General features: G+C 34.8%; 1 protein-coding gene across 1 annotated transcript in view; it reads left to right on the top strand.

Moving 5' to 3' along the window:
* Positions 1 to 26,394, top strand: part of brinp1 (bone morphogenetic protein/retinoic acid inducible neural-specific 1) — a 121,132-nt gene that overhangs the window by 47,443 nt on the left and 47,295 nt on the right. Inside the window, exons 3-4 of the mRNA XM_028026237.1 lie at positions 12,078 to 12,268; positions 26,177 to 26,346. Coding sequence (XP_027882038.1) covers positions 12,078 to 12,268; positions 26,177 to 26,346 — 361 coding nt within the window. The remainder of the gene's footprint in view (positions 1 to 12,077; positions 12,269 to 26,176; positions 26,347 to 26,394) is intronic.

Here is a 26,394-nt window from a genome sequence, read left to right as displayed (position 1 = left end):
AAGGGGTTAATCAGCAGATTGTGGTGCATAAGTTTATATTTTCCTTTTCACCACACTTAAATGACACCAGTTTGAAGTTCATCAGCATGACATACAGTTGTTTGTGTATTTTTTAGTTTCAATTAAAGGGGAAACAGTCAGGACCATACCGTGTTGCAGTTGTCTATTTTGTTAAATGTGTTTTTATTTTATTTTTTAGTTTAGTTGAATATGGTGCATACCTATGTTGAATTTGCATCGTTTTAAATCTAAAAACATGTTCTTCATGGTCAGTAGCTCACAGTTATTAGATTTATGGGGAGCAATTACTTTTTAAATATAGGGCCATGTTGATATATTAGCTTCATGGATAAAATTATGATTTATTACCTTCCTAGTGAAGTATTTTCATTTTATTTAGATATATGTATATGATTATCCAACGCATGTAAAAATCGTAAGATGAAAGATGTAAGGAGGCAAATACTTTATCACACAATTGTAAATTGTTGCACAATCATCTAATCTGCTCTTGTTAAGGTAGAGATTAAAATGGCATACGTTTTGCACTGATTTTATGTCATATGTTTCTGTCCTGTTTATACAGTCAGTACATTTCTCTTTGTATAAATCAACTGAATCCCAGTTCAGTGTAGAGAGAAAGAAATTAATGAGCTTTAAGCCCTTCTCCACTATTTTTGATTATAGACCAATACATTTCTAACATCAAATAATCTCTTCTAAAAAAAATCCACTTTAATATTACTATACTTAAGAGATAAAAGTTGGATGTTTGATTGTGTAGACATTTAGCAGACACTGTGCATGTTTTTCTTTTCTGACTAAACTATGCTGAGACAAACACTAGAAGAAAAACTGATGAGATGGTGGTTTTAAGGGACATACCAAAAGATTAATAATTTAATTTATTTCTTCAAAGAAAAAAACAATAAAATAAAGTAAAATAAAGCAAAAAATCTACCATTAAAACTCCAGTATGTAATTTTTCAAAAATCAGTTTTTTTTGTTTTTTTTTAACATACTAGTTAAAACTGTCACCATGTTGTGCATAGGAGAGATAATCAGTGAAAAGAAATCAAGCTCCTCCCAGGGTTACTTTTGCATAAGTACACGGTTCCCGGTCAGAAACAACCAATCAGAGACAGGAGTATCTTAGCACTGTCAACCCCCTTCGTGTATCTGTTGCTCGTGTTATCAGTGTGCTAATGGCAGACAAATATTGTTTCAGGAAAACTGTTTATCCACCATCATCACTGGTCGCGTTTACTAGCCTGAGCAGTCTGGACTGACTCTGGTGTGACCTTGCTGTAGTGTAGCAGAGAACAAGGGGAAGGGTGCGAGCAGCCGTACGTGAGCTTGATTGACAGAGCTGAGACCCCTTGCCTGGCTCTGATTGGTTGCTTCTGACTGAACGGTGCATTTCTGCAGATGACAGCAGGAGCGCTGGGAGGACACAGTGGAGCTTTTCACAGGTAGTAGCAGTATTTATAAATATATAAAAACTTTTTTTTTTTCAAAAAATTACATATAGCAGCTTAAAAACCCCCCCAAAAAACCTTTATACAAAATACCAATGTATTCCTTGTTAAACTGATAGGATTCCCAGCCTCTTTACCCTTTAACCTGATTGATGTGGTCACTCATTTTTTTCTGTTGTCTCTTCAAGAAATTCATCTTTCAGACATGCTGTTCCAACCCTGTCCTACTTTCATTTTAGCCTTACCTGCTACATCTGGACTTTCCCTTTACCCCACATGTTTTTCTTTGCTCTGCAGCCTCTGCAGTACATGCATCCCTACTTACTATATAGAAGAAACAAAGACGTAAATAGCATGAAAGGAAAAATAACGAGAAATAAATATAAGTATGTTCCTGTAATTAGAGGAAATTAAAATATCTGCAGTAATTATTGTTTTTCCAGGTTGGTGTGGATTTGTTTCTAACTTTAACTTTTTTTTTCTTGTCGTTTTAATTGCCGTTGCTTGTCCTTTCTTGATGTCAGTTGAAATATCACAATTTCCTTGTTCCTGCCTTAAAAGCCTTTAAATCAATAGTATTATATTTTTAGGCTATACATACGTTGGAAATACTCAGTACATATAGAACTGACAATAAATCATAGTAATAGTATGACTCAAATTGCATAGTTTTATAAAAAATCAAGAAGTGCTTCACAAAAAAATAATGCAATAGCCAAAAAGTCAACAATACACAATAAAAAAAATAAAATAAAAGTAGAATTAAAATTAATTAACTGTTTTTTTTTTTGTTCTTTTAATGGATCACAGAGCCCACCAATCAATTGTCTCCAAAGCATATACAACGGGATACAGGATGGAAATTAATACCAGTGAGTGAAACAAAACTACCCTGTGCTGTGCACAGACATGATTATGGCAGTATATGTCTCTGTCTGTACGTATCTGTAAGCAATATTTCTGTGATGCAAGGCAAATGTCAAACTAATAATAATAGGAACACAGTATCATATTTATTTGAGAGAACCTTGGCATATTGCGTGGTCTGCACACAATATGCAGACCACACAATAAGTGGGAGGCATCATTTTGAAGTTGGTTAACTGATTAGAAAATTACAGCTTGGTCCAAACCATGGATCAACCACTGTTTGATTTTTGAGGGTTGTACGGAGTTAGGAAAAAAACAAAAAAAAAACAAAGAAAGCCTCAGAACTATTTGGAGAAAGGTGCATGAAACCCCCCTCCCAAAAAAACCAAAAACAAAGGAGACTTTTTCTTTTTTTGTGAATGTATTTCTATTATGCTATCTGTACATAGCCAGTGCTCTTTGCCAAGGTGTCTTTGTTGCCATGTGCTCCAGCTCTCCAGTTCCAAGTTCATTGCCAGACAGGCTGTTTGATCCTATTTTTCTTTTTTTTCCCTCTCTCTCTGCTCCCTTTGCTTTTTCTCTTGCCTGCGGGACGTAATACAAAGCCAAATTAATAGGTTAGCAATGTGTGATGAGACTAAAGCTAGGGTTTTCATAGTAACAAAGCTTGGTCTCTTTTTCCATTTAAATCATCATAGCCACCTATGCTAAACACAAATGTATCACAATATTACTGCATTCAGAATTTAAGATTAAATTGGCTTAAACATTTGTTATTTCCTGATTAACTTTTTCTCAAATATTAAGTAATCAACTTAGGGTAATCCTAATGCAAGTCATCCAGGCACGCATCATAAATTCACTGGTCTTCTGTGTAGTAAAATTAGTAGTGCAGTCAATATTAATGTTTTAATGCATGCAATTAATCTAAAACGTTGAATGCATTAATATTTCAGATTAATTGCATTATTTTTACCAAAAAGTCTCTCTCCTGTGGATGATCAGTGAGTTCGAAGCATAATGTCCACTACTGCCGAAAAATACTTTAAAACAAAACAAAAACCCCCCAAAAAACATTGCAATGGACAACAAAGGCAGTATATTAAATCCTATTTATTGTTACAGTGAATTATCTTCTGCCGACTGACTTAATACTAATAGTAATAATAATGTATTTTATTTATAATGTTATGTACATCTTAAGATCTCAAAGGGCTTCTTTTAAACCTTGAAAAAGAAAACCTGGAAAACTGAGCTATTTAGTTTGTAGCAACAAAACATTTTCTTAAACATTTTATGAAAATGTTTCATGAAAATGTTTAAGAAAATCTGTAGTGGGACCTAACCTCCCACTGCAGATACTTAAATGCCTTTTTGTCATTTGAAGCTTAAACAATTTATTTAAGTTGAATCTGTTGCATCATTTTATCCATTTAATTGATTCGTTTTATAATTAAGACGATACTTTTTTTACGTTGTACTGCCATTAGTGTGCAATGGCAATACATTATACAGTTGTGATTAATCGTGATTAATCACAAGGCCTGATTAAATGTTTCAATCAATTGAGAACACTAAAAATGACTAAACTAACAATTAAACTTATAACAGATTTATAGTTGGTATGATGGAAACTAAATTGAATGGCGCTTTGCCGTGAAGCCTAAAGGCAATCTACCGTCTTTGATAAATAAATAAACTTTTCCATTTCTCTAACCATGGACTTCCAACTAAAGGATATTTGGAGGAAAAGCTGAATAGCATGTCATGTTTGACTCACTGACATATTCAGAAAAAATCTGACATTGTCTGTTATTTTTTTATGGCTGTCATCCATGTAATTGAAATAATAAGAAGGTTAAAAGCACTTTTTGCAGACAAACATAATAGTCCTGACCTCCCACTATAGATACTTAAATATCATAAAGAGATAATCACTTCTGTTCCTATCTCTCATCTATGGAGCGTAATGCCATTTATCTACTCCTAACTTACTTGATGGGTCATTAAAGTGGTCTTGGAGCTATGAAGTAAAGCACTGAATCATGTCACATGTTCCATCTGCTGACATGCTCTATTTAGGCCAGAAGGGCTCAAGTCCATTTGGCGGCCACGTATCTTTCCTTACAACAATTGAAGTGACCGGACCATGAGAGTTTCTCAGTGACAATAAATTGATATCAAAGAGAAGAAAAATGAAAGTAGAGATGAGCACAGTGTAGGTGGTGTGAGCAAAGTGAAAATAGATAAATACTACATTTGTTGTGAACCTAAGTATCTCAAAGGTCTCTCAGTTTAAACACTCGCTACAGTTTCTGAAATAACAGCTGCCTGAGACTTGTACCAAAAGCAGTTACGGAACAAGACCAGCAGCAGGATCAGGATATGCAGGATATGTTGGAAGTAAAAATGAGACCTGATCTACCATAATATTTATGCTGCTCATACATGAGAGACATCTAATAATCTCCAACAATCTTAAAAAAACTGCATGTTAAATCTGGTAAAAAATAGAAAGTCATTCTAGTTGTGACAATCTATATTGTATCGTCTTTGAATGAGTGTTTTCGTTTTAGTTTCAATATTCCATTTTTCAATAACTGTCAATCCGTTCAGAAACTGACATAGATCATTTCGAAGCACTAGTTAAAATTCCTATTTCACCTTTGTATTTATGACTTTTAACACAATCTCGCACATCTTGTTTTAATAAAATGTAATACAGCTTACTCATGTGCTTAGAATGTTTCACATAGGGAGAGGCTGTTTTTTTCATAATGAATAAAATCATTGTTTGAAAACTGCCTTTTGTATTAACCCAGGGTATGTCCCTCTAATATTAAAATTAGTCCGATAATCTGAAACATTTAAGTTTAATTTAAAAAAAGAATAATTAAAATATAGTTGTAAGGAAGCAAATACTTGTTTTACACAAATGTATTAGGTTTTCAATTTTAGGCGTGGGTTCTCTCCGGGTACTCCGGCTTCCTCCCACAGTCCAAAAACATGACTGTCAGGTCAATTGGTTTCTCTAAATTCTCCCTAGGTGTGAGTGTGTGTGTGAATGGTTGTTTGTCCTGTATGTCTCTGTGTTGCCCTGCGACAGACTGGCGACCTGTCCGGGGTGTACCCCGCCTCTCGCCCGGAACGTAGCTGGAGATAGGCACCAGCAACCCTCCCGACCCCATTAGGGACAAGGGTGAACAGAAAATAAAACTTCACTTAATTCTGACCGAGATAAGAAAACCCTTGTATTTTTTAAATTGAATTGAACTGAGTATTTCTGCTCAGAAATACCAGGTATTACCAATGTGGTTATGCTTTGACTTGCAGCTCGCAAATAAAAAGAGGTATTTTGCTTGTTGTTTCACACACACACACAAAAAAAAATTGCAATATGTATTGCACACATAATGTAATAGAAAAACTAAATATCCATCAGTGGAAACTTCAGTCATTGCTTAATTTAAGAAGAAGACAATCTGTGTCACAAGTTGTCCGGTCACTTATAAATAAAACATCTGCGGAATATAGAGGAAGTAGTATTTCTGCCAGAGTTTAAGTCTGTAGTGTGTCAGTATATTTTATACTGTATTTTATTTTATTCTGGAGTAACCTCACAACATTGGAACCTCAAAACACTGTTCTGAGCCGTATGCAACGAAATTTCGTTCTGTATACACCCTGTCCATGCAAAATGACAATAAAGTCAGTCTAAGTCAAAAAAATTCAAAATGAATTGATGTACCTTTTACAGACAATTTAAACTAAAGCGATAAACTCATAACAGTGTCTGGGTCAGGTTACGTATTCAGCTTGTGCTACAATAGTGATTTAGCATGGCTCCAATAGAACCACATTTGTGATGACTCTGATTCTCAGCTTGATGTAAATCTTGCTTCATTGCACATAGAAAGCATGTCTGATATACTCATTACTTCTTTGTTAGTTTTCTTCTTTCTCGGTTTACGTTTATACCCACGGTTTTATTTCTAATGTTTTATTGAATCACCTCCCTGACTCCTGTCTTTCTGCATGCAGTTTAGTTGTTTTCCTCATCACCTCATTACGCATCCATCTGACATGATAGTCCAGAGTACTTTTATCCATAATTTCTCTCTCTCTCTCGCTGCATCACGTTCACTTGTCTGCAGTACTCTACTACGTAAATGCAGACAAATGTCTTGTCACTTGAGAAGGTTGTCAGGATATTTTCAGTAAATTCTTGGTAGCATTGTAAAGTTGTGTGTTTAACAGTCCACTGGAAGAAAGAAATGGTACTTTTAAGATTAATCAAGAGTGCTGAATAGAGTAATAAAAAACGCTGCAATCAAGACAAGCTCAGGTCACACACAGTCAGTCATACTGCTGACTGTGTGTGAAAAAAACCCAAAAACTAAGAGCCCAGTCAATTTGAGGGCAGATACCCATTTGTGAGCAAAGCTTGAGATGTATATGTTGTAAAACACTCTGTTGCGGTCTATAGGTTTTCTTTGAGCTGCCATTTTATGGTGTTATTTTAAAAGCATGAAATGGCCTTGTTACCATGAAACAAAAATCAGACAAAAAATGTAAAAATAAAACTACTGACAGGCTACCTTCTATCAGTAATTTTTGCTCCTAATGCCAATGATTCATTTAAGACATTAAACTTAATGCCAGACTTTATTCAAATAAACACAGTATCTCACTACACATTATGGCATAGTAGCATTGTGTTTGCAAAACACTTCTCTGTTTACTTGAAACACTAATAGCTTTGTTATTTTTTTTTTCTGACAATACACTGTTGATAGTTATCAGGCCTTTACAAAGCTAATATTAGCATGTTCACTCTGTTTTTACGCAAGACATTGATATTTCAACTTGTTACATATTTAAATTAACTGACAGCTAATCAAGTAGGTATTTAAAAAAATGCAGGAAAGACTAAATAAGGAGTTCTTTAAAAAGCTTTGAAAGTCACTGCTCTAATTGAACTGCTGGAAATGTTGAATCATGTAAACTGATCAAGGCACAATTGCAGGCAGAAATATGTGTTGCAGCAGCTGCAGTCGCACTTTTATGTTGAATGTTAATGTAAAGGGGCAAAAAACACAACTGGTGTGTGACCAGATTTCCAGAATCACAGATTTTGGATCATCAAAATTATGCCTATGGCCTGTGAGGATGATCAAATTGGGCACACAAAAACAGACAGATTCTGCAGCTGGTAATGACATTAGAGCTACAACCAGCCCTGGTAAGTTATCCCAAGGGTTCCCATACTGTTCATTACAAACAAAGCAGTGTTTGGGACTCCAAGTTGACAACTAGTATTAGTTTGGGGCATTTCTATTTAAACAGATTAAGTTGTAGAAAATGTAAAAAACTTTTCATAAAACAAAAAACAAGAGTACAACGCATGTAATGTATTATTTATATGGATATTAAAATGACCAATTATGAGTGAGTAAATAATGAAATCAGATCAGAAAAATCTGATTTGACTGCTGGTCGATTTTACAAATCTGTGTGTAATTTGTAAAAACACACAGACAACAAACTAGCGCACAATTAGTGAAATGTATTAAATTATATTTACAATATACTGTATACAGACAAGTTCTTCAAATAGCTCATGAAATCCCTGAGATAAGCCCCCCAGCCCCCTTTAACCAAGGCAATATTTAACAGGTTCAGCTCCTTGACGGAGGTGAGAGTTATGATGGTAAAAGATCCAATTCAGTTCGGTTCAGTCCAGAGTGAGGATGAAAGCGTGGTTGTGGGCTTGAATGCCTCCTACCAGATTGGAAGGAGTTGACATGATGTGACGTTTCTCTTGAGTGGATGTATGGTTTAGCTCGCCAGTCTGGTCCACTTGGCAACAGACAATCTGAATCAAGGATCTGGAACTGGATCTGAAACAGGAACCTGGCCTGTGTAAAACAGGCCTGATAATCAACCCTGGGTTTTGTCAATATCAAACATCATTCTATATTATACATATACATGTCTTTTCTTTCTTATCGTCACTATAGTAAATACGTTTATATTATAGAGAGAATTAAACTCATGTGAGTACACAATATTCATTTTTAAATTTCTATTTCTATTGTATGCTAAATATTTTACTTTAGCATACAATATAAATAGTGTTTTACCATTTAAAGTATTTTCAGTTTAAATGCCTCAAGGTAACAAAACATGCTCATTTCAAGTTAGTTTACACCAGCGTTTCTCAATTCCAGTCCTCAGGCCTCCCTGCCCTGCATGTTTTAGGTGTTTCCCTTCTGTTACACACCTGGATTGAATCTTTGGGTGATTAACAGGTTTCTGCAGCACTTGATGGTCATGCACTCATTTGAATCAGCTGTTCTGGAATAGAGGGACATCTAAAACATGCAGAGCAGGGAGGCCTGAGGACTGGAATTGAGAAGCACTGGTTTACACTGACAGAGCCCAAACAATAACCAGGAGGCTAGCGCTAGCATGCTAGCTCCCAAACAAACAAACAAACGCCAGTTCTCTCTTGTCAAACCGTGTGATCAGTTGAATGTTTTGTTCCACAATCACACATCTAAAAGTTGACAGGCATATCAGTGAGAGGCAGCAATACAAACATTTGGTAGAGGCTTACAAACGCCTAGAAGCCTGCGACAGCGACGGACAGCGTCTCCCACCTAGCCCGGCGAGCAGCTGCCATAACAGCAGCACTGTCTATGGGCTCTTTGCACGTCGGCTTCCGCGTTCGGGGATAAGCGGCTTGGTCGTTTCCAGTCTATTGAAAATGGCATTTTACTAACTAGATGCTTGCAGAGCTTGCCTAAGCCAGGTAACAATTAATGTTGCACCTGGATCCAAAGCCCCAACAAGTAAGCTGGAGAAAGGTTTTAAGATGTAGGCCTACGCCTCGTTATACTTTCACAGACACGATGGTGAGTTTTACTTTCTTTAAACTTTGTGGCTAACATTAGCTTTAGCTTATGCTAGTAGGTAATATTCTTAGACATTTTCATTATAAAAAAAATTGCAATTTAAGTATCTAAACATTTTAATTAATTCTAATAGACGATGTTTTTACCTTATTTTGTATTTATTTTCAAGTTTGTTGTTGTTGGTGTCAGAGACCAAGTAACAGGGAGAAGTGAAGGTCTTTTTTTTTTTTAAATAAATTTTTAAATAAATAAAAGTGAATTTAGACAAATGGAAAAACATTTCCTGGTTACACGCACTAACAGAATACACAAGTTAAGACAAAAACAAAACTGTTTGAATAATTTTCAACAACTGAGATTTCCTGACAAAAATAGTTTCTGTCTAATACATTCTCAAAAGATTAATCCTAGAGATCACCCAAATCATCAAAGTTATTCTTTACTCCCATGAGGACAGAGACCATTTGACAAAACAAATGCTGCCACAATATGATGGCCACATATTACCCACCTTGTGCCAGGACATATAGCATATTGTGATTCATGGGTAAAAGCAAACCTGCAATAATATAATACGAAACATGGATAATTACCAACAAAAACAACACAAGAAAACTCATAGTGGGAGATTAGGGTGCACCCTAGGTTCACATGCAGTTTCGTACTAAAACAGAAAGCAGATTCAAAACAATAAATTATTAAAATGTGCCTTGCATTCATTCAGGGAAAGGTGGATGCTGTTTGAACATTAAGTGCACGAAATGGGATAGACAAGGACTAGCACCTCCGTGCATATATCTCAGGAGACACACCACTGTGTGAAATAATTTGTGTAGTTTGTGTTAAACAGGAGTTTACTTCAGCTACACTGTCTAAATCAGGAAAAACTCTGAGAGGTTAACCTCTCAGGTCAACATATCTTTGATTGGGTCTGTTTTGGCGCCTTTCTGAGCTGAAGTATGGTCTCAAATTAAATTTCATTATGAGAACTGGAGTATCTCAACCTTTAAAACCACTGTTTAAATAACAAAAAAACACCTTCAAGACAGTTTGTTCTGTCTGTTTCAAACATCAGATTAGGGCATTGTAGCAGTGAAAATTCAGAACATAATCATTACAGGGCAACTAATTTCATATAAAGACAACCAAACAGATATATTAAAATCTAAACACTTAGACAAGGATCCAATGTATATAATGCATCTGTCATTCTCTGTTTTTCTTGTTTGATTGGTTGATTGACTGATTGAGCAGCATCTCTACATTTGGCCTACAAAGAACTTAGTTTGTGCTTGCACAGTTGTTTTTTGTTTTTTTTTCTGCTGTAAGGCAGAAAGGAAACAATCATCCATTTCATGTTTCCTAAGACTGATAAAAAATATATTTTAGGGCGATTAAAACCCAGCTAAACAAATTGGAAAATCTTCTTAAAAAGCAGCTTGGAATAAATCCAGCATCTGCACATGTGCATTTTTATTATATATTTTTCATTTCCATTTGTTTGTGGGGTTTGCTTTTCTTTTTATAGAGTGGGTTTACCTATTTATTTAATAAACACAGCTCAGATTTTAATTAGAGCAGGCTTTTAGGATTAATTTATAGATATGATGCCCTTTGGATGTTTCCTATCCAGCGGAGATTTGAATGCACTTTAAGGTCAGACACTTGCCATAATTAATCTTATCATTCACACACACACGCCTATTCACCCCACACACAAAAAAAAAAAAAAAATCATTCCTCAATTTCTCAAAATATGCGATATAATATCATAATACCAATTCTGATCCATTCACCTATTGATCCATCAATAATTAGTGAATTACGTTTTCCAGTACCTTTGTATAACTTAAATGAAAATGTAATTTACCACAAAAAAGCAACAAAACAATCTAACTTCCTCAAACAGGTCTATTTTGACAAAGTCACAGTTTTGGACAATTTTGTAACAAATTGGATGGTTGGTTGGTTATGAGCAAAATAAATTACATTTTTTCCCATTATGTCATGTCACAAACAGTAAGTTTAAGATATTTTACTGAGATTTTATGTGATAGAACAGCAAACATTCATCCATCCATTTTCTTACACCTTTATCCCATTGTGGTTGGGAGGGGTGCTGGTGCCTATCTCCAGCTGTCAGGAGACAGGGTACACCCTGGACCGGTCACCCATCCATCACAGCAATAGCACACACTGATTAATAATTGTGAAATGGAAAAAAAGTAATGTATAGTTTTCAAAAATGTTCAGTTAAAAATCATGGTATTTTTTCTTAACTTTCACACTGAACGATGTCTAATGTGCACTTAAGAAAGTGTTACCCACATGTGTCGTGGGAATTTGGCAGCAAACATCATAAAACTCCACAAAAGAACTTTTGCAGCACTATTTGAAAGTTTCTTTCTGCAAAATACAATATATTTTTACAATGCATTATGTAAAGAAACAGCAGATCAGGGAGCGATTTTGCCCTCAGTTTTTTGATACTCTGCTAAAATGCTAATAGGCTTGTCTGGTTTATTGTTGTAACAGAATAGGCGTGCATAATAGAGAATGCTATTGAGATTTTTTTTATGAAAGCACATCCTGTTAAATACGGCAGAATGATGGTCATATTACAACAAAAGCAGCATCAATTTTAAAAAGTGATATGAAACAAAGAAAACACAAATTACTACAAAACATTTTAAAAATGCAAGGTATAGTTCTTTAGTCTTTTTGTTTAATATTTAATTCAAATCAATGTTTTTGTGTGTGAACATACTAGACAATATACATGAGAGCAGTTGTTTTTCTTTTAACTCATCAGGGAATTTGCACGTTGGAAGGTGAGAAATACTGCTATCGAGAGAAGGGACCTCATCCGGAACCCCGTGCCACTCATGCCTGAGTTCCAGCGCAGCGTACGCTTGCTGGGCCGAAGACCCACCACTCAGCAGTTTATTGATACTATCATTAAGAAATATGGAACCCACATTCTCATCTCAGCCACCCTAGGAGGTAAGAGATTTTTACTTGTTTGAATTATTCAGGGCAAGGATTAAAAGTATTCCCACAATTACCTAAATGCTCTTCCCATGGGGTTTGTGTGTATGTGTTTACATAGAGGAAATGCATATTTTTCATATGATAAAAAAAAAAAAATACTTTAACTAATAATGGGTGCTTGGTGGGGGATTGACTTTTCTATTCCACATTTGCATGTTTTGTACAGGTTATCTGGGGAAAAAAAATAATAGGTGAGTCTTGGAATCTTTTTGAAAACTAAAATAGTAAACATAAATGCCTACAAATAAACATAAAAAAATGCTTTATCCCTGTTTGATTAGCCTGAGTAAATGCGACCTTGCTCTGCTGAATATTTTTTTCTAACTGCATCATTGTCAGTGAAGCTCATTTAATTAGTTTGAAGGCAATTTATTGCTCCAAGTTGCTGAGAAACCAAACTGCAGCAAATCACACGAGAGCATGGAAAATTAGCAGAAATCCTCACCTACAGTCATCCTAAACAGACAGTATAATCTGCTTTAAGTGCAAGGTTTCATGTAGCAAAAAAGTATGCACTTTTAAATTCTATGGTTTGGTGTTAATTTAAACATATCCAAAACTTGTGCATGTGAATCCAATTTGTCAGTGTACGCTTGAGACAAACAATTTTATGACCTGGAGGTCAGATCATATACACATTTAAAAAACATGACTGCAGGTAAATGCATATTTTATAACAGAAAAACAAAACTTTAGTGCATCATACTGTCGTATTATATTAATGCTGTCAATCGATTAAAAAATATACTCAGATTAATCACACTCTGGCACTGTGATTAATCACGATTAGTCATTATGCCTAACCTGGTAAGTTTGCAATATATGCAGTTGTGGTTCCTGCAGGAATTGTGTCCTGGGCAAGCTCCTCCTTTTGAGCCCAAAATGTGCCGCTGTGAATTATTAACACATGAAGATCTTCAGATTAACCCTACCCTAAAAAGAAAAAAAAAAAAAAATATATATATATATATATATATATATATACATATACTACGTACTTTTTTTGTTTTTCTTGGGCAGCATAGTATCTGGCATCTGTCTGCAGTATACAGTCCTACTAGCAACTCTAGCTGTTTTTTCCCCATGTTCTCAAGCCCCTGTACATATTTTTAGCAATTTTGTTTAAGCCACTTAAAATTGACCTATGAATCATTCTAGTTCACAAAAGGCTGGGACACAAAAGACGGCATAGTGCTGCACCACATTGTATTCTAACACCGCTGGCTTTCTAACATTTTCAAGGAATTCATAAAAACTGAGGCTCAAGGTGTTTTACATTGTAATTGATATACAAAGAAATATAAAATTAGTAGCTATTTATTATTGTGTTGAAAAGTCAGTTCTAGCTTTATTTTTATATTATTCATCAATAACCAAAATCATCTGAATGCACTATGCATAAAATGGGGTGATTAAATAAGATTTTATTTTATTTAATTTTATTTAATTTTCTTTTAAAACAGAAAATTAGTGGTAAGCTAATTATTTTGTTCTTGGTTATGCACATCCTTTCTATTGTCCCATTGGTTACTTGTTTTATTTAATTTTAAAATAACAGTTTGAAATAAATAATTAAATTAAAGAAATACAAAATATATTTATATGAACAATGAAGTTCATTATAATTTAAGCACTAGCAACTAATCATGCATATATCAATACGTAGTGATTTATTTAAATTAATGTATAATATTTGTAAAACGAAAAAGATTCTAAAAGCATTACATAGACAGAAATAAGTGTTGAAATGTAATATAATCTTGTTATGCTTCATCACTTATCAGTGACCAGTCAAATAGTTAATAAGTGAGAAAAAAAATGCAGAAAAAGAATAATGTTTTCAGTTTCAATTCAGCAACTAACTGTTTCTGAATATGTTAGAGTTTGAGGGAGTTTGTCCCAGAGCAGAGGAGGATAGAAATAAAATGCTGTCCCAAAAGGTCCGGTTCTGAAACCACTTCATAAGCATGGTTTTTAAAGCCTGATGAGACCACATGAAACACATTTGACAAGAAACTGAGAAATGTATTTCAGTGTACGAACATTTATTGCTTTATAGACCAACAGCAAAATTTTACCTTGTCATGAAATAAACAGTTTAGTTTCCAAATCCTACCTGTTCAGGCATGTTGGCAAGTATGCCAATAGCTGGATCAATGTGGAATACAATAAATTCTTTTGATAGATGGGCATAGTTTTATTTTGATACAAAAGTTAAGCATCTCAGTTATCCAAGGCTAAATTTAATCTCTTATCTTATCTTGGGCTCTGAGGATGATGCATGAAGGCAGCTAACAGCAATTACTTTGGCAACTGCATTTAAAAGATGTGATTATCAAGATAAACCACTCTCTTTTTTAAGCTCTGTCTGCATTGTGTAATTGTATATAGGATAGACTGTTAGACTGTGTAAAATATATATTGGGTCTAAATTGCAAAATCAATGCCTTTCTGCAAATATTCAGAATACTTCATGCACTATTTTTCTTACTGTAATACATACATATATAAAAAGTATCTTAGAGTCTTATTCTTGCTAAAGATGGTTTTGAGGAGAATGACTTATTAGATGTGATAGAAGACAAGTAGTGTTAATATAGTATACAAAAAACTCCCAACAATTTAAAAGTAAAATCTTAAGGAACACACTCAAAAAAGAGAGACAAAATGTAAAAAGGTAAAATAACTAAAGTAAAATTGATAAGTTTTTTTATACCATCACATCTGCCAATATTTGGAATTAAACATCACTTTGACTTCATTTTGCTGCTGTCACAATTAACAAAATACCGGCTTGTGAAAAAAAATATTAATATACAGTGAACCCTTGTTTATCGCGGGGGTTACGTTCCAAAAAGAACTCGCGATTGGCGAAATCCGTGAAGTAGTAACCTTTGTTTTTTTTTGCAATTATTATACAATGAAATACTCCATAATACATTGAAACCAAAGAACAAAACCTTTTTACAGGCCCAAAGCATTTGTTTAACAAATAAAAGTACTGTATAAATGTTTTTTTGTTTTTTGTTTTTTTTTTTTTTTACAAATGACTACTGTACTGTAAAATAATAATTTTAATCATCAATACGAACTGAAGGCTTCAAATTGCGGAGATCAGCACCGCCCCACCGTGACCCGAGTAATTGGATTAGAATGTGAGAAAATGAAAAATGATTATGAAAAAAAAAATACAAAGTACAGTAGGACAAATAGTGAGTTACGTGTATTTCACTGCTCTTCTGACTGAGCTGCTGCATCCGCTCTGTAGCGTTTTTTTCTTCTAAAGCCCACGGTGCAGGTCTGTTTTTTTTTTGAGAGAAGAACATAGTTATCGGTAGTTGTTGTCGCTCTTTTTAGGATCTTTGACTTTTGGGCCCGACCGCAAGGGCCTTTGTTGGTGCAGAACGTTTTGTCAATATTATGGGTTTTAGAGAAACTTGAAATTGCAAGAGAATTTGCAAACTTAAATTTGGCAAGCTGTTTTACGTATGTGTACATATTAAACTGCAACGTTATCGACCCACAGGTAGAGAAGAAGCGGAGAGACTGTTTAGCCAATCAGAATGCAGAACACAATGCACAATGCAAATCTGTGAAGCAGCGAGACCGTGAAAGGTGAACCATGATATAGTGAGGGTTAACTGTATTGTAGCAGTCAATTAGGGCAAGATTTAACAATCTGTTTAAAATGTATTAAGTCATATATTACTCATTTACCCCTATTTCAATATGTATCTTTTAACTACTCTCATCAGATCAGGATAAATCATTTAAGTGTCTTTCAGAATGGTCACTTACATCATTGGCATGCCAGGTATAGTGCTTGAAGACACAATGACATGTGTTTTATTGTTGCCCATTCCTGTGACATTGTGATATTGCCAACATTGTTTTTATCTATTTGTTTAGCTAAGAAAGGTATCGCCTATGACTTGTGACGAGAAAGTAGCTTTTTGAGTACAAATGATGCTAGTACAGTTCTGAAAACACACGCATACAAAAAAGAATCACTCACAATCTTGATAAAGCTGTTCAATCAGTAAAATGTTATTAATTATTGTGTTTGGATGGACCATGGTCATTTATAACCAGTGGTTGTATACATTTCTGCAAAGAAATAACTCTTAGAATGATCTTCCAATTATGTACAACTTTACTTGTGTCTTCTTAAAGTTAAGTGAACATTTGTGTTTTCCTTCACTTGGTCTCTGTAGGAAACTCAAAAATAAAATAAAATAAAATAAATCCAAAGCAAAACAACATTTCTATGCCTTGAAGTGAAAAACTTATTTTAAATGTACGAGGGGCAGACTTGGAAAAAATGTATTCCTCACAGCTTAAGATGAATGCAAATGTACCCTTCACACTTTTTTAAAAGCTATAACCTCAACCATTTATATAGAGGCCTGGCTGTTGAAGGACTCCATTATTTTAAATGACAAAAACAGAATGGTTCTGATTCAGCTGTAAGTGCACATAATGTACTGCAGATCTTTGTCCTCAATTGCTGTGAGAGAAGTTTTAATCATTTATATGTCAACATGTTTACGTGCATTTCAGGTTCAGTTTTAGGACTAAGTTTAACCTGCTCAGTATGCATTTTATTGTAAAATTTAAATATTATTATCTCTACACAAAGCAAAGTATGCCACATACACTGTGCACAGACTGCAGTAAAATGTTGCATTTGAAAACACATCCCTTGATGGCTCATTTGAATAGAACTCACATATGGTATATGGAAGATAAAATGTTTCAAAAGGTAAAATTGCTTTAGGAAGTTATGATAATTATCCCCCCAAAGGTCTTCGAAATATACTGTCAGTGCTCAGAAAAAGCAGCAACCTTTTTCTCTTGAAGACTCGTTTCAATGGGGACTTACTTGACATTAATACACTATGATATTTGCATAGTTAGGAGCTTCAGTTTGATATCACACTTATATTTGTAGTTTTACTTGTATCTAAACGGGATAAAAATGCTATGACATGTAATGTCAGTAGTTAAAAAAAACTGTCACATTTCTCAACAATCCAATCTGAGATGCTCGTAAATGCTGCAGAAGCTTATACAACTTTCACATGATCAGCTTGTTGGACTAAAAGACATACACTCATAGTGCTGTAAAAACTCTTTGCCTACTTACAGAGTTCTTCACTTTTTCATTTCATAATAATATGTACATGTTTCTAAACCTTATGAAATTTTGATTGTCAGACAAAAACAAATCTTTCCAAACTAACTTAGCTCTATCTGAAAATGTAACTGTCCCCTATATCTAATTGATTGTACCATCCTAAAAACTAAAATGCCCTTAATTGCTTGCAAAGTCAGTTCCTTTTCCCACTTCAAATTAATTTTGACTCATCCCTCTTTGTGTTATTGTTATAACTCAGCCACACTGAACCGTTTTTAAACAAGAATGTCTTTTTCAGGTCTCACCACACATCTAAATCTAAATTGACAAAAAACTTTGACTCAATCATGTTTTTAATAACTTAAATACATTTAAGCTTAAAATCATAAGCTGATGGGTGAATGTTTTCTTCAGGATTTTCCAGTATCGAACATATTTCTTTTACCCATCAGCTATGAAAAGTAGCCCTGTTCATGAAGCATGAAGCAACAGAGCAGCTTTAGACCATTTTTTAAATTATTTTAGGTCAGATGATTTTCACATGAATAGCATTTGGGCCTGCTTTTTCTTTTTATTGGATCATAAATACTTTTCTTAATTGAAGGACATGGGGTCTGCAGTGCTTTAGATGTTGTTATGGGTTCTTTGTTACCTCCTCTTGGATGAGTTGTTGATACTGGCTTGAGAATAGTTTTGGTACACCAGTCACTCTTGACAAGGTTCATCACTATTTTGTGTTTGCTTCCCATTTTTGTGTGATTTGCTGAGAAAGAGATTGTTCTCTCTGGGTTTGGATGTTTTGCAGCTGAAAAGAGTTTTGCTCATACATATTTTTTTTTTTTTTTTTTACTTTCACCGAGTTGTTATGATGTATAACCTGGCAATACGCTATTATTTGTACAACTGGTAGCAGCTGATTAGCATCTCAAATGCTCAAATAATACCAGAAATATGATCTCAAAGGAGTTGAAAATGGGCCTCTCCTGGATGCAGGTCAGGACCAAATAACAGAGAACAGGAAGTTCAAACCAACTACAGTATTTCATCAGTCATAATAGGAAAAGATTATGTTCCCCCATTCTACCATCTCTCTGCCTTTCTAATCATACTGCTACACTGAGATTTAAAGAGGAGTGGCAAAACAAAATGAAGTAAATTAGCAGTGCTTGGTAACAATTAATTATGTCACCCAGAGTGTGTTACTGTGAAATGGTGTTTCTATTCTGTATTGAGCATGTCATGACAATCATGTTGTTGTCATATAGCAGTCTGCGGCCTCTTTAGATTTGGTGCAAGGTTGTCCGTTACCAGTAATCCTGCCTACCCATAGCATCACCATCCACAATGACTCTTTGAAGATATTCGGATTATATAAGTTATGACAATATTTAATTTCCTTTTGGGAGAAATAAAATATTTTGAATTGAAAGAAAATTACAAACAGTAGGGAAACTGTTCAACTAAGACTGTGCAGATAAAAGCTGATATTGTTTGGAAAGAGTGGAATGTGTTCAAATGAAACACCATTTTTTCTGCATCCTGAAAAAAGCATATGTATTGTTTTTATCTTTTTCTGTCTGGGTTATTTGATGCAACAGGTTATCTGATTTAGGTTTTTTGTTTTGTTTTGTTTACCACTCTATATCTGAGTTGTGCCATTTTTGGTAATCTTTTTCTGTTTTGGAGTGGAAGTATGATTACTTTTCTTGGAACTGTTGTGTTGCTCTTCAGTTGCCAGTAAAACTGTTCAAACAGTCATTTGCCAAAACATTCACTGTGAACAGAACAGGTTGTTCTAAGATAAGATTCAGCAACAGGAGATTGAAGGAAAATATATTTGATTCTGTTTTGAACATTTGATCTGGCCCTGGCCTACTGCTATGGAGCAGTAGAAATTGTGTCAATCACTGAGGGATGTAGAATAGTTAATAATAGACTAATCTAACTAAACCGTTTCAACTAACTGCACATGGGTATTAACAGGGTACTGAAGCAGAGGAGGGCTATCAATCCATTCCATAACAGCTTAGTCCTGTTCGGAGTTGCAAGAAGGCTGCACATCAGTAGATGTCAAGAGAAGGTGTGGAGTACATCCTACATGGGTTGCCAATTCATCAACAATTTAAGGATACACTCATAGTTAGGCATACTGAAGAATAACTATGAAACATGGTAGGAAACCAGAGTACTCAAGAAAACCCCCCAAAATCACCAAGTGCAGCACCAAACAGTTAGTTACAGGTACAACTGTTCATTCACATGCATTTTTTTTTTTACCATTCTGGGTAATGCAGCATTTGTTTTTTATGGTCCTCTTGCATTATTTAAATGACCTCAAGGTACATCTGCTTTCATTATACGTTTCCAAAATGTCCAAAAGATGAAAAATGACTGACCTGAAATCACATTTGAATAGCTCTAAAACATGCTTTAATGAGATTTTGAATTTAGTTATCTCTTTAGGGCTACTGGAATTAAGATGGTAGTGTGACCATTGAATTTATAAATATACTACTCTATGCACCATAATTAATTATTTTCTTTATTATTTCCTATGTAAATAAAAAAGCATGAAAGCAAATTAAGAATAAAAAGGATGCATTCATTTCTATTTACTTCAAAGGAAGGAGGACTTCTAATGGGGTTCTTGACAACTGACCAATCAACTTTTAAGTTACCCTGGAGAAGGACAATTCATTTCTTCCCCTTCAATTATGTGACTCATGAGACCACAAAGTGCAGGTTGTTAAAGAGAGAATAGCCTCCTCTAACTTTATCGTTCATCCTGCATGTGCATTTTTGTTTTGTATAGCGGTGTCCTTTATTGAGCATCTGTAAAGGCTGAGATAAAAGTGTGCTGACACATAACTTGAAACAAAAGGCCCCAAGGTTAAAGGGAACATGGCAACAATCCAGAGGCAGAGGAGACGAGCCAGAGGTTAAATGTAAAGAGAGACAGGAAACACATAAAAGATGCAATACAAGAATATGAAAAAGGATGCTGTGGTTGAAAAGAAAACCATAATAATTTAGGTATTTTTAAAATTATTCTCAAGTTTTAGCCCTGTGGTGCATTATGGCTCTGGTATTTCTCCACTGAACACCTATTTGCACTTCAGTGTCAGATGATGTTTCAACCTAATATTGTATATCCAGTTTCCAAAGCAGAAAAAAAGAACAATAAAACTCTCTGAATTACTTTACTTTTGAATTCCATGAAGTCCACTACAAGCACGCCTCTGTTTAAATAGCTTGAACACGAGCAATTTGTTAAAGCCTGAGGAGCAATATATTGCATAAGCCATAGGCATGTTTAATTATGGCCTAACAGTGTCCTACCTGCAGCAAAAAGCTTTCTGCATAATCTCAATTTAAAGAATGACAGAAATGTTCTGACGGTCAATGTCCTGTCCTAAAGCAACTTCCTTATGAAAACCTTGTGACAGTTGGTGCTATAGCTGTGATATTGATCTTTACACTGCTGTTACTTTTTCTTTAGATATCATTTACAACCAGTCTACAGTTATTTAGGTTTTTACAACTTGTCCAAACGGAACCTATTCTAAGCATGACTTGTTGCAGATAACAAACTACCAATTTAGGGCCCCAGCTTCTTTTTACAATTTTCCTAATGCCAAGGAATTCTAGAACACATATTGTTGTGGTTCATATCGGAAGTGTATTTTGTTTGACATTATATGATTTGGTACTAACAATCCGGAGCTAAATCAGTTACTCTTCTCTGCACTGGTTCCCTATGGTTCAGAGACGAGACATTCTCTTGCTAGCTTATAAATCAGTAAATGACTTGACACCAAAACATATTAAAAAACCTGTCACAATTGTATCAACCTTCCAGACCACTCAGGTCTTCAGGTTCTAGTCTACTCTGCATCCCCAGAATGAGAACTAAACATGGAGAAGCAACATTTGGTTTTGATGATCCTCTAATCTGGAACCAATTTCTAGAAAGCTACAAAGCTGTCATCATTTTCCCTTACTTTGCCACTAAAAAAATTATGTTTTGCTTGCTTAGCTCAATATTATCTAATTTGGATATACCTTTGTGATAGCTGCATTGTCATGTAACCAAATCAATCATTCTTTATTGGAGTGAAGGACTATGGAAAAAAGAAAATGCTATTTTCTTGTGACTTTTGTGAGAAGTGGACAAGTTGTAGGTGAAGGAGTCTTCAATATTAATGGCTTCATCTGGTGTGTTGTTCTTTCTTGTACTTATTATTCCATTTTCTAGGATTTCAATATGGCAGTCTCAATATGGAAGTTTTTGATCTGTTGTTTTGCTTAAAGCGTTTCATAAATTCCACTGAAGTTCTTTTGCTTCAGTGGATTCATGATTTTTGGACATTGCACCACAAAAGAGGTAACTGATTTTCAATGAATGCTGCTTATAGAACACAAAGCTTCAAATGTATATTGGAAAGCGTTAAGCTGATCATTTAGTGATGCTGAGGCTGATATCTTGTTTAAACAAACTCTTCCTACATAGCACAACTCATTTGTTAACAATTGCAGTTAAGAAACATGCTCTTACATTTTCTGTTGGATTTTGGTCCTATGAAAACAAAAAGGGCGTTTTTTAAGAGATTGACCTTTATGCCAATATACTTATAAATTTATTTTGGCCACTTTAAAGATGAGATGCAGAGTCAAAGAAAGGTAGGAAAGGAAAAGCCGCAGAGCACTCTACACCAAATAACAGTGGACAACTATTGCAAACTAGCCATGGCTACAAACTTTGAAGTGTTTATTTGTTGACGTCCAATACTAGTCCCCGCCTAATTAAACTAAGGAATAAATTGAAATGAGGTTGGCTTAAGGGTTAATTTTTTTAGGAGCTATGCAAATTAGTTTTTAAACCCCTCAGTTAGAACTTAATTTAGGTAGTTTATTTCTTATGCTGTATGCCTCATTTTGCCAAAGTTAGTAGCTTGGGAATTTTAGTTTTGCTTGTTCTGGTACATCCATATACGCTCCTTGATTTTGGTGGTATTCAAGTGTTTCTTTCTCTCTCTCTCTTTTATTTTTTTTATAAATATTTCTCCTTTGAGAGTAGGTCGGGTTCAGCTTTTACACATTGTTCAACTTTGGTTTGTGCCTGTCCCTGCCTGTTGGGGTTTAATTGTTTAGTGTGTCTTGCCAGCCCCTGTGTGTGTTTCTGTCTATTGCCCTGTCTTTTGTTATTCCATCGGTAGTTTGTCTGTTCATCAGGCTCACACTGTTGCTCTGTTACATGTCTTCTTGTTCTCAGGCTACTAGTTTAAATTCATGATTTATTGGGCTGCATGGAATTACTAGACTTAATGGTAAATTGTTTTATGTTGACTCTTTTGATTTATTTTGATAAAATTTGGAATTTCTGCTTCAAACTCTATCAGTTCCTGAGAATAATCCTACCAGTGTGGCATATGTGAAATACATACATAATGCTACCCATTTAAGTTAATTTTGAAAGGAAAATGTGCACTTATTTATTCCTCCTTTTTAGTTAGTTAAATCTATTGGGCTGCCTTTAATATTTATTAACATTTCTTGTTGATGTGCAGAGTCCACCCGGCTTACAGAATATGCACAGTACGCACAAGCATGTGGGAGCCTTAAGTCTGCCTGATGTTACAGCTGTGTTAATTAGAATTAGCTCAAATCTAAAACTTGTGTGTGCCGGCCCACTTTGTGCACCAGTGGGAACCCTGTTCTCTAGTAAATTTTGAAGTAAATGTTCTCCCTGCAGCTGGGCCAATTATCATAAATTTTTTAATGAAAGAGTTATCATTTTTCAGTACTAAGCCAAAAGAATTGCAATCAAAATTAATTTTGGCAACTGAAGTCAGAGTCTATAGTTCAAATATGGAATAAGGGCTTTAATCGTGTGTGTAATCTAACATTGATTCAAAATATGCTTTTACTTTATTATGCCTTAAAACAGTTAGTATTTTAGTGTTTTTGTTTGTTTGTTTTTTAACACACCAGGACTGAACATTATATAATTTATACGCAAATAACACCCAGACTTTTAAAGTATGTGTTATATGAGACTGTAACAAATCAGGTACAGTTCAAATAAGTGCTGAAGTGTATGTTAAGTATTTAATCGAGAGTTCAGCAGTTTACGGTAAAGTTTATACATTAAATCATGTTATTTACATCCTATTACTGCCAATAAATACTGAATTATTTTTGGTGGTGAGGTTTTTACCTTACTTTTGTATTTCTGAAAAAAAAAGAAAAAAAAAGGAATTGTTCTCATTTGATAAATTGAAACCAGCAATAATGTATTCCATGATAATAGTTTGATGACAATTTGGTGCTCAGTATGTATAGTCTTTGTGCACGTTGGTGGTTTAAGAAAATGTAATTTCATTAGCCTGTTTCCTAGATGTGACATTATAAAGCAATATAATTTAATGTTGCCCATTAAAATGACCCACAGGATTTGTGCCAATTACGGATAATAGAGTCCTACCTTGCCATCAGGTTACCTTAAAATCTCATTTCCTCCTCTGGCAGTTACTGACCTTAACGTGGATCCACAAAAAAGATGCATACTTTGCTAATGCTGCTGCTGCACACACAAATACAACCTTTTGTTGATTTGAGGTAAAAAAAAAAAAAAAAAAAAGGAAAGAGCATTGCCTTTAAATGCCTTTCAGCTACAAACACACAAGCTCTGCATGCACTAATTGTTTCTGGCACAGTGTCTCTGAGGTGCGGAGTAATAATGTAACAAGGTATTACTTACAGAAAGATGCACTCACATGATTTTTAAAGCTAAATTTGTTATAAGCTTGCAGTTTCAGCAGCATGACCTACAAAACCTTTATGGTATAAGGTAAGTGCCACACTAAGTTGCAATACAGATACAAAATGGCAGATGAAAGACTTTATATTGGAGCATTACTCTTGTTATGTAGTGTAAGTCAACTGTGTGTAAGTAACTTTGCAAAGCCCTGAGGGAGAGAGAGAGCATGGCATCATCAGAATTGGCCTTCATATCCTCAGTGGTTGTAACCAGGCGTGAGACATTTGCCCTGACTGTTACTTGCCCTTAGTCACGGTCACAGGCAGTTAAGTGACCAATTCCAATTCATTTCTTGGGGCTAAATAATTATTTAGAAAACCTATGTGACAGAATGTTGAACAAGACCCAGCCATAAGGTTTGCCTTGCTGTAATTTTAAGGCAGTCTGATCTTGTTTAAATTGTTGTTTACATGTTAAAGGTCAAAGAGTAAAACATATGAGTAACCAAAGAGGTGTTGAGCACTGTCCCATTGTGTCATGTAAATGGATATAGAATAACAGATAATTTTTTGTGATGCCATATATTAATTATTTCACATTGTTCATGTGACCTCACTGCATTCACTGTGATAAAAATGGAAGTTCATATTTAAGGCAGAGTCTCACAAAACATTTTATATGATTTGATATATCATTGTTATAGTTGTCATAGATACAGGATTGTTAACTTTGACTTAATTAAATAAACCTAAATAATGTCATGAAGTGTGCCAGTCTGTTAATCAGTAGCATGTAAGTACAGGCATGAGCCAAACACTGGTGGGTAAAGTGTTGCATGAGAAAAATAAACAAAGCAGTTGGTTGGTGTGTTAGGATTCAGAAATTCCCACTCTAAGCTTTTATACTGGGAACACCAGGCTAAGGTGATCCCAAAATGCAACCACCCATTTGTTGAACAAACCAAAAACAGAAACACAGACCGTTATCTGCAACACATGCAATAGACAGTTACAACAATGAAAACTTTTGTTTTTTCTTTCATTATGGATGCCTTATCCTAGGTGTTTGATTTGGTTTTATTAGACTGTGGGAGAACAACAAAGTACTTTGTGGCAAAGTGTGTATTTTTATGACTTCATGCCTTTTTCTACACTGATATTTTTGTGATTTGAAGCATATGTGTTGGAATAAAAATATATTGCAGTAATGAGAGAAAAACAAAACAGAGAAATGATCTTCTGCACTTCACACCACAGCTTTATTATATCAACTCGAGCTCATTAATGTGATTTAACCATGCTAATACGTAATACTAGTCACACTGGTGCAAGCACATCAGTAAATGATTGGCACAGCCCATGATGCAATATCATAAAGATGGTGATGCAGTCTTTTCTGCAAGTCACAGAACATAAACCATGTGCTTATAATCCCACATGCTGCAGATCCCTTTCTGACATTACCTCATTTTCAAACTGTTTTTGCCTTGAATGAATACGCATAGTCACTTCTCTTACATTGTGTTTGTGTATTTGCTCTTTGTCTACTGCCTTAATGACTAGTTGGAAGAAGAAGAAAAAAAAAATCAAGATATTGGTTTACATTCGGTAGAAAAGCCCCGTGGTGTCAAAGTGAGAATAATTTTCTTTTCTTGAAAATAATGCAATTTCAATGGCCGTAAATCCAGGTACGTATATGAAAATGCGCCAGGTGGAGACAAACAGCAAATATAGGGACTTTCTGGAAAACTGGGACATCCAATTTCTCAAGATAAAACTGCTTGCCTGGATACTCTAATTTCAGACTTATATATTGTGTTAAGAACTCTTTTTGCAGGTTATAGACATGGTAACATTTAATAAATTGAAATGTTTTCAATCCTTTCGCATTTGCTATATAAGCAAACTTTTAACAAAAATCAAAGCTGCATAGAACTCATCAAATTAATATTTATTACTTGTAGGGGAAGAGGCTCTGACCATGTATCTGGCCAAGAACAAGCTGGACAGAAAGCTGGTTAATGCTACGCAGAATGTGGAAGCCCTCCATCAGCTGGCATCATCCTACTTTATTGACCGTGATGGTACAATGAGGAAGTTGCATGAGATCCAGATCTCCACAAATGCCATCAAGGTTTGTATATTTTTACCATTAATATGCCATGCAATGTATATTTTTACC

This window comes from Xiphophorus couchianus, chromosome 8 (assembly GCF_001444195.1).
Source record: "Xiphophorus couchianus chromosome 8, X_couchianus-1.0, whole genome shotgun sequence".
In the NCBI taxonomy this organism is placed as follows: Eukaryota; Metazoa; Chordata; class Actinopteri; order Cyprinodontiformes; family Poeciliidae; genus Xiphophorus; species Xiphophorus couchianus.
Note: the sequence above shows the minus strand (reverse complement) of the source record. Positions and strands in the feature narration are given on the sequence as shown.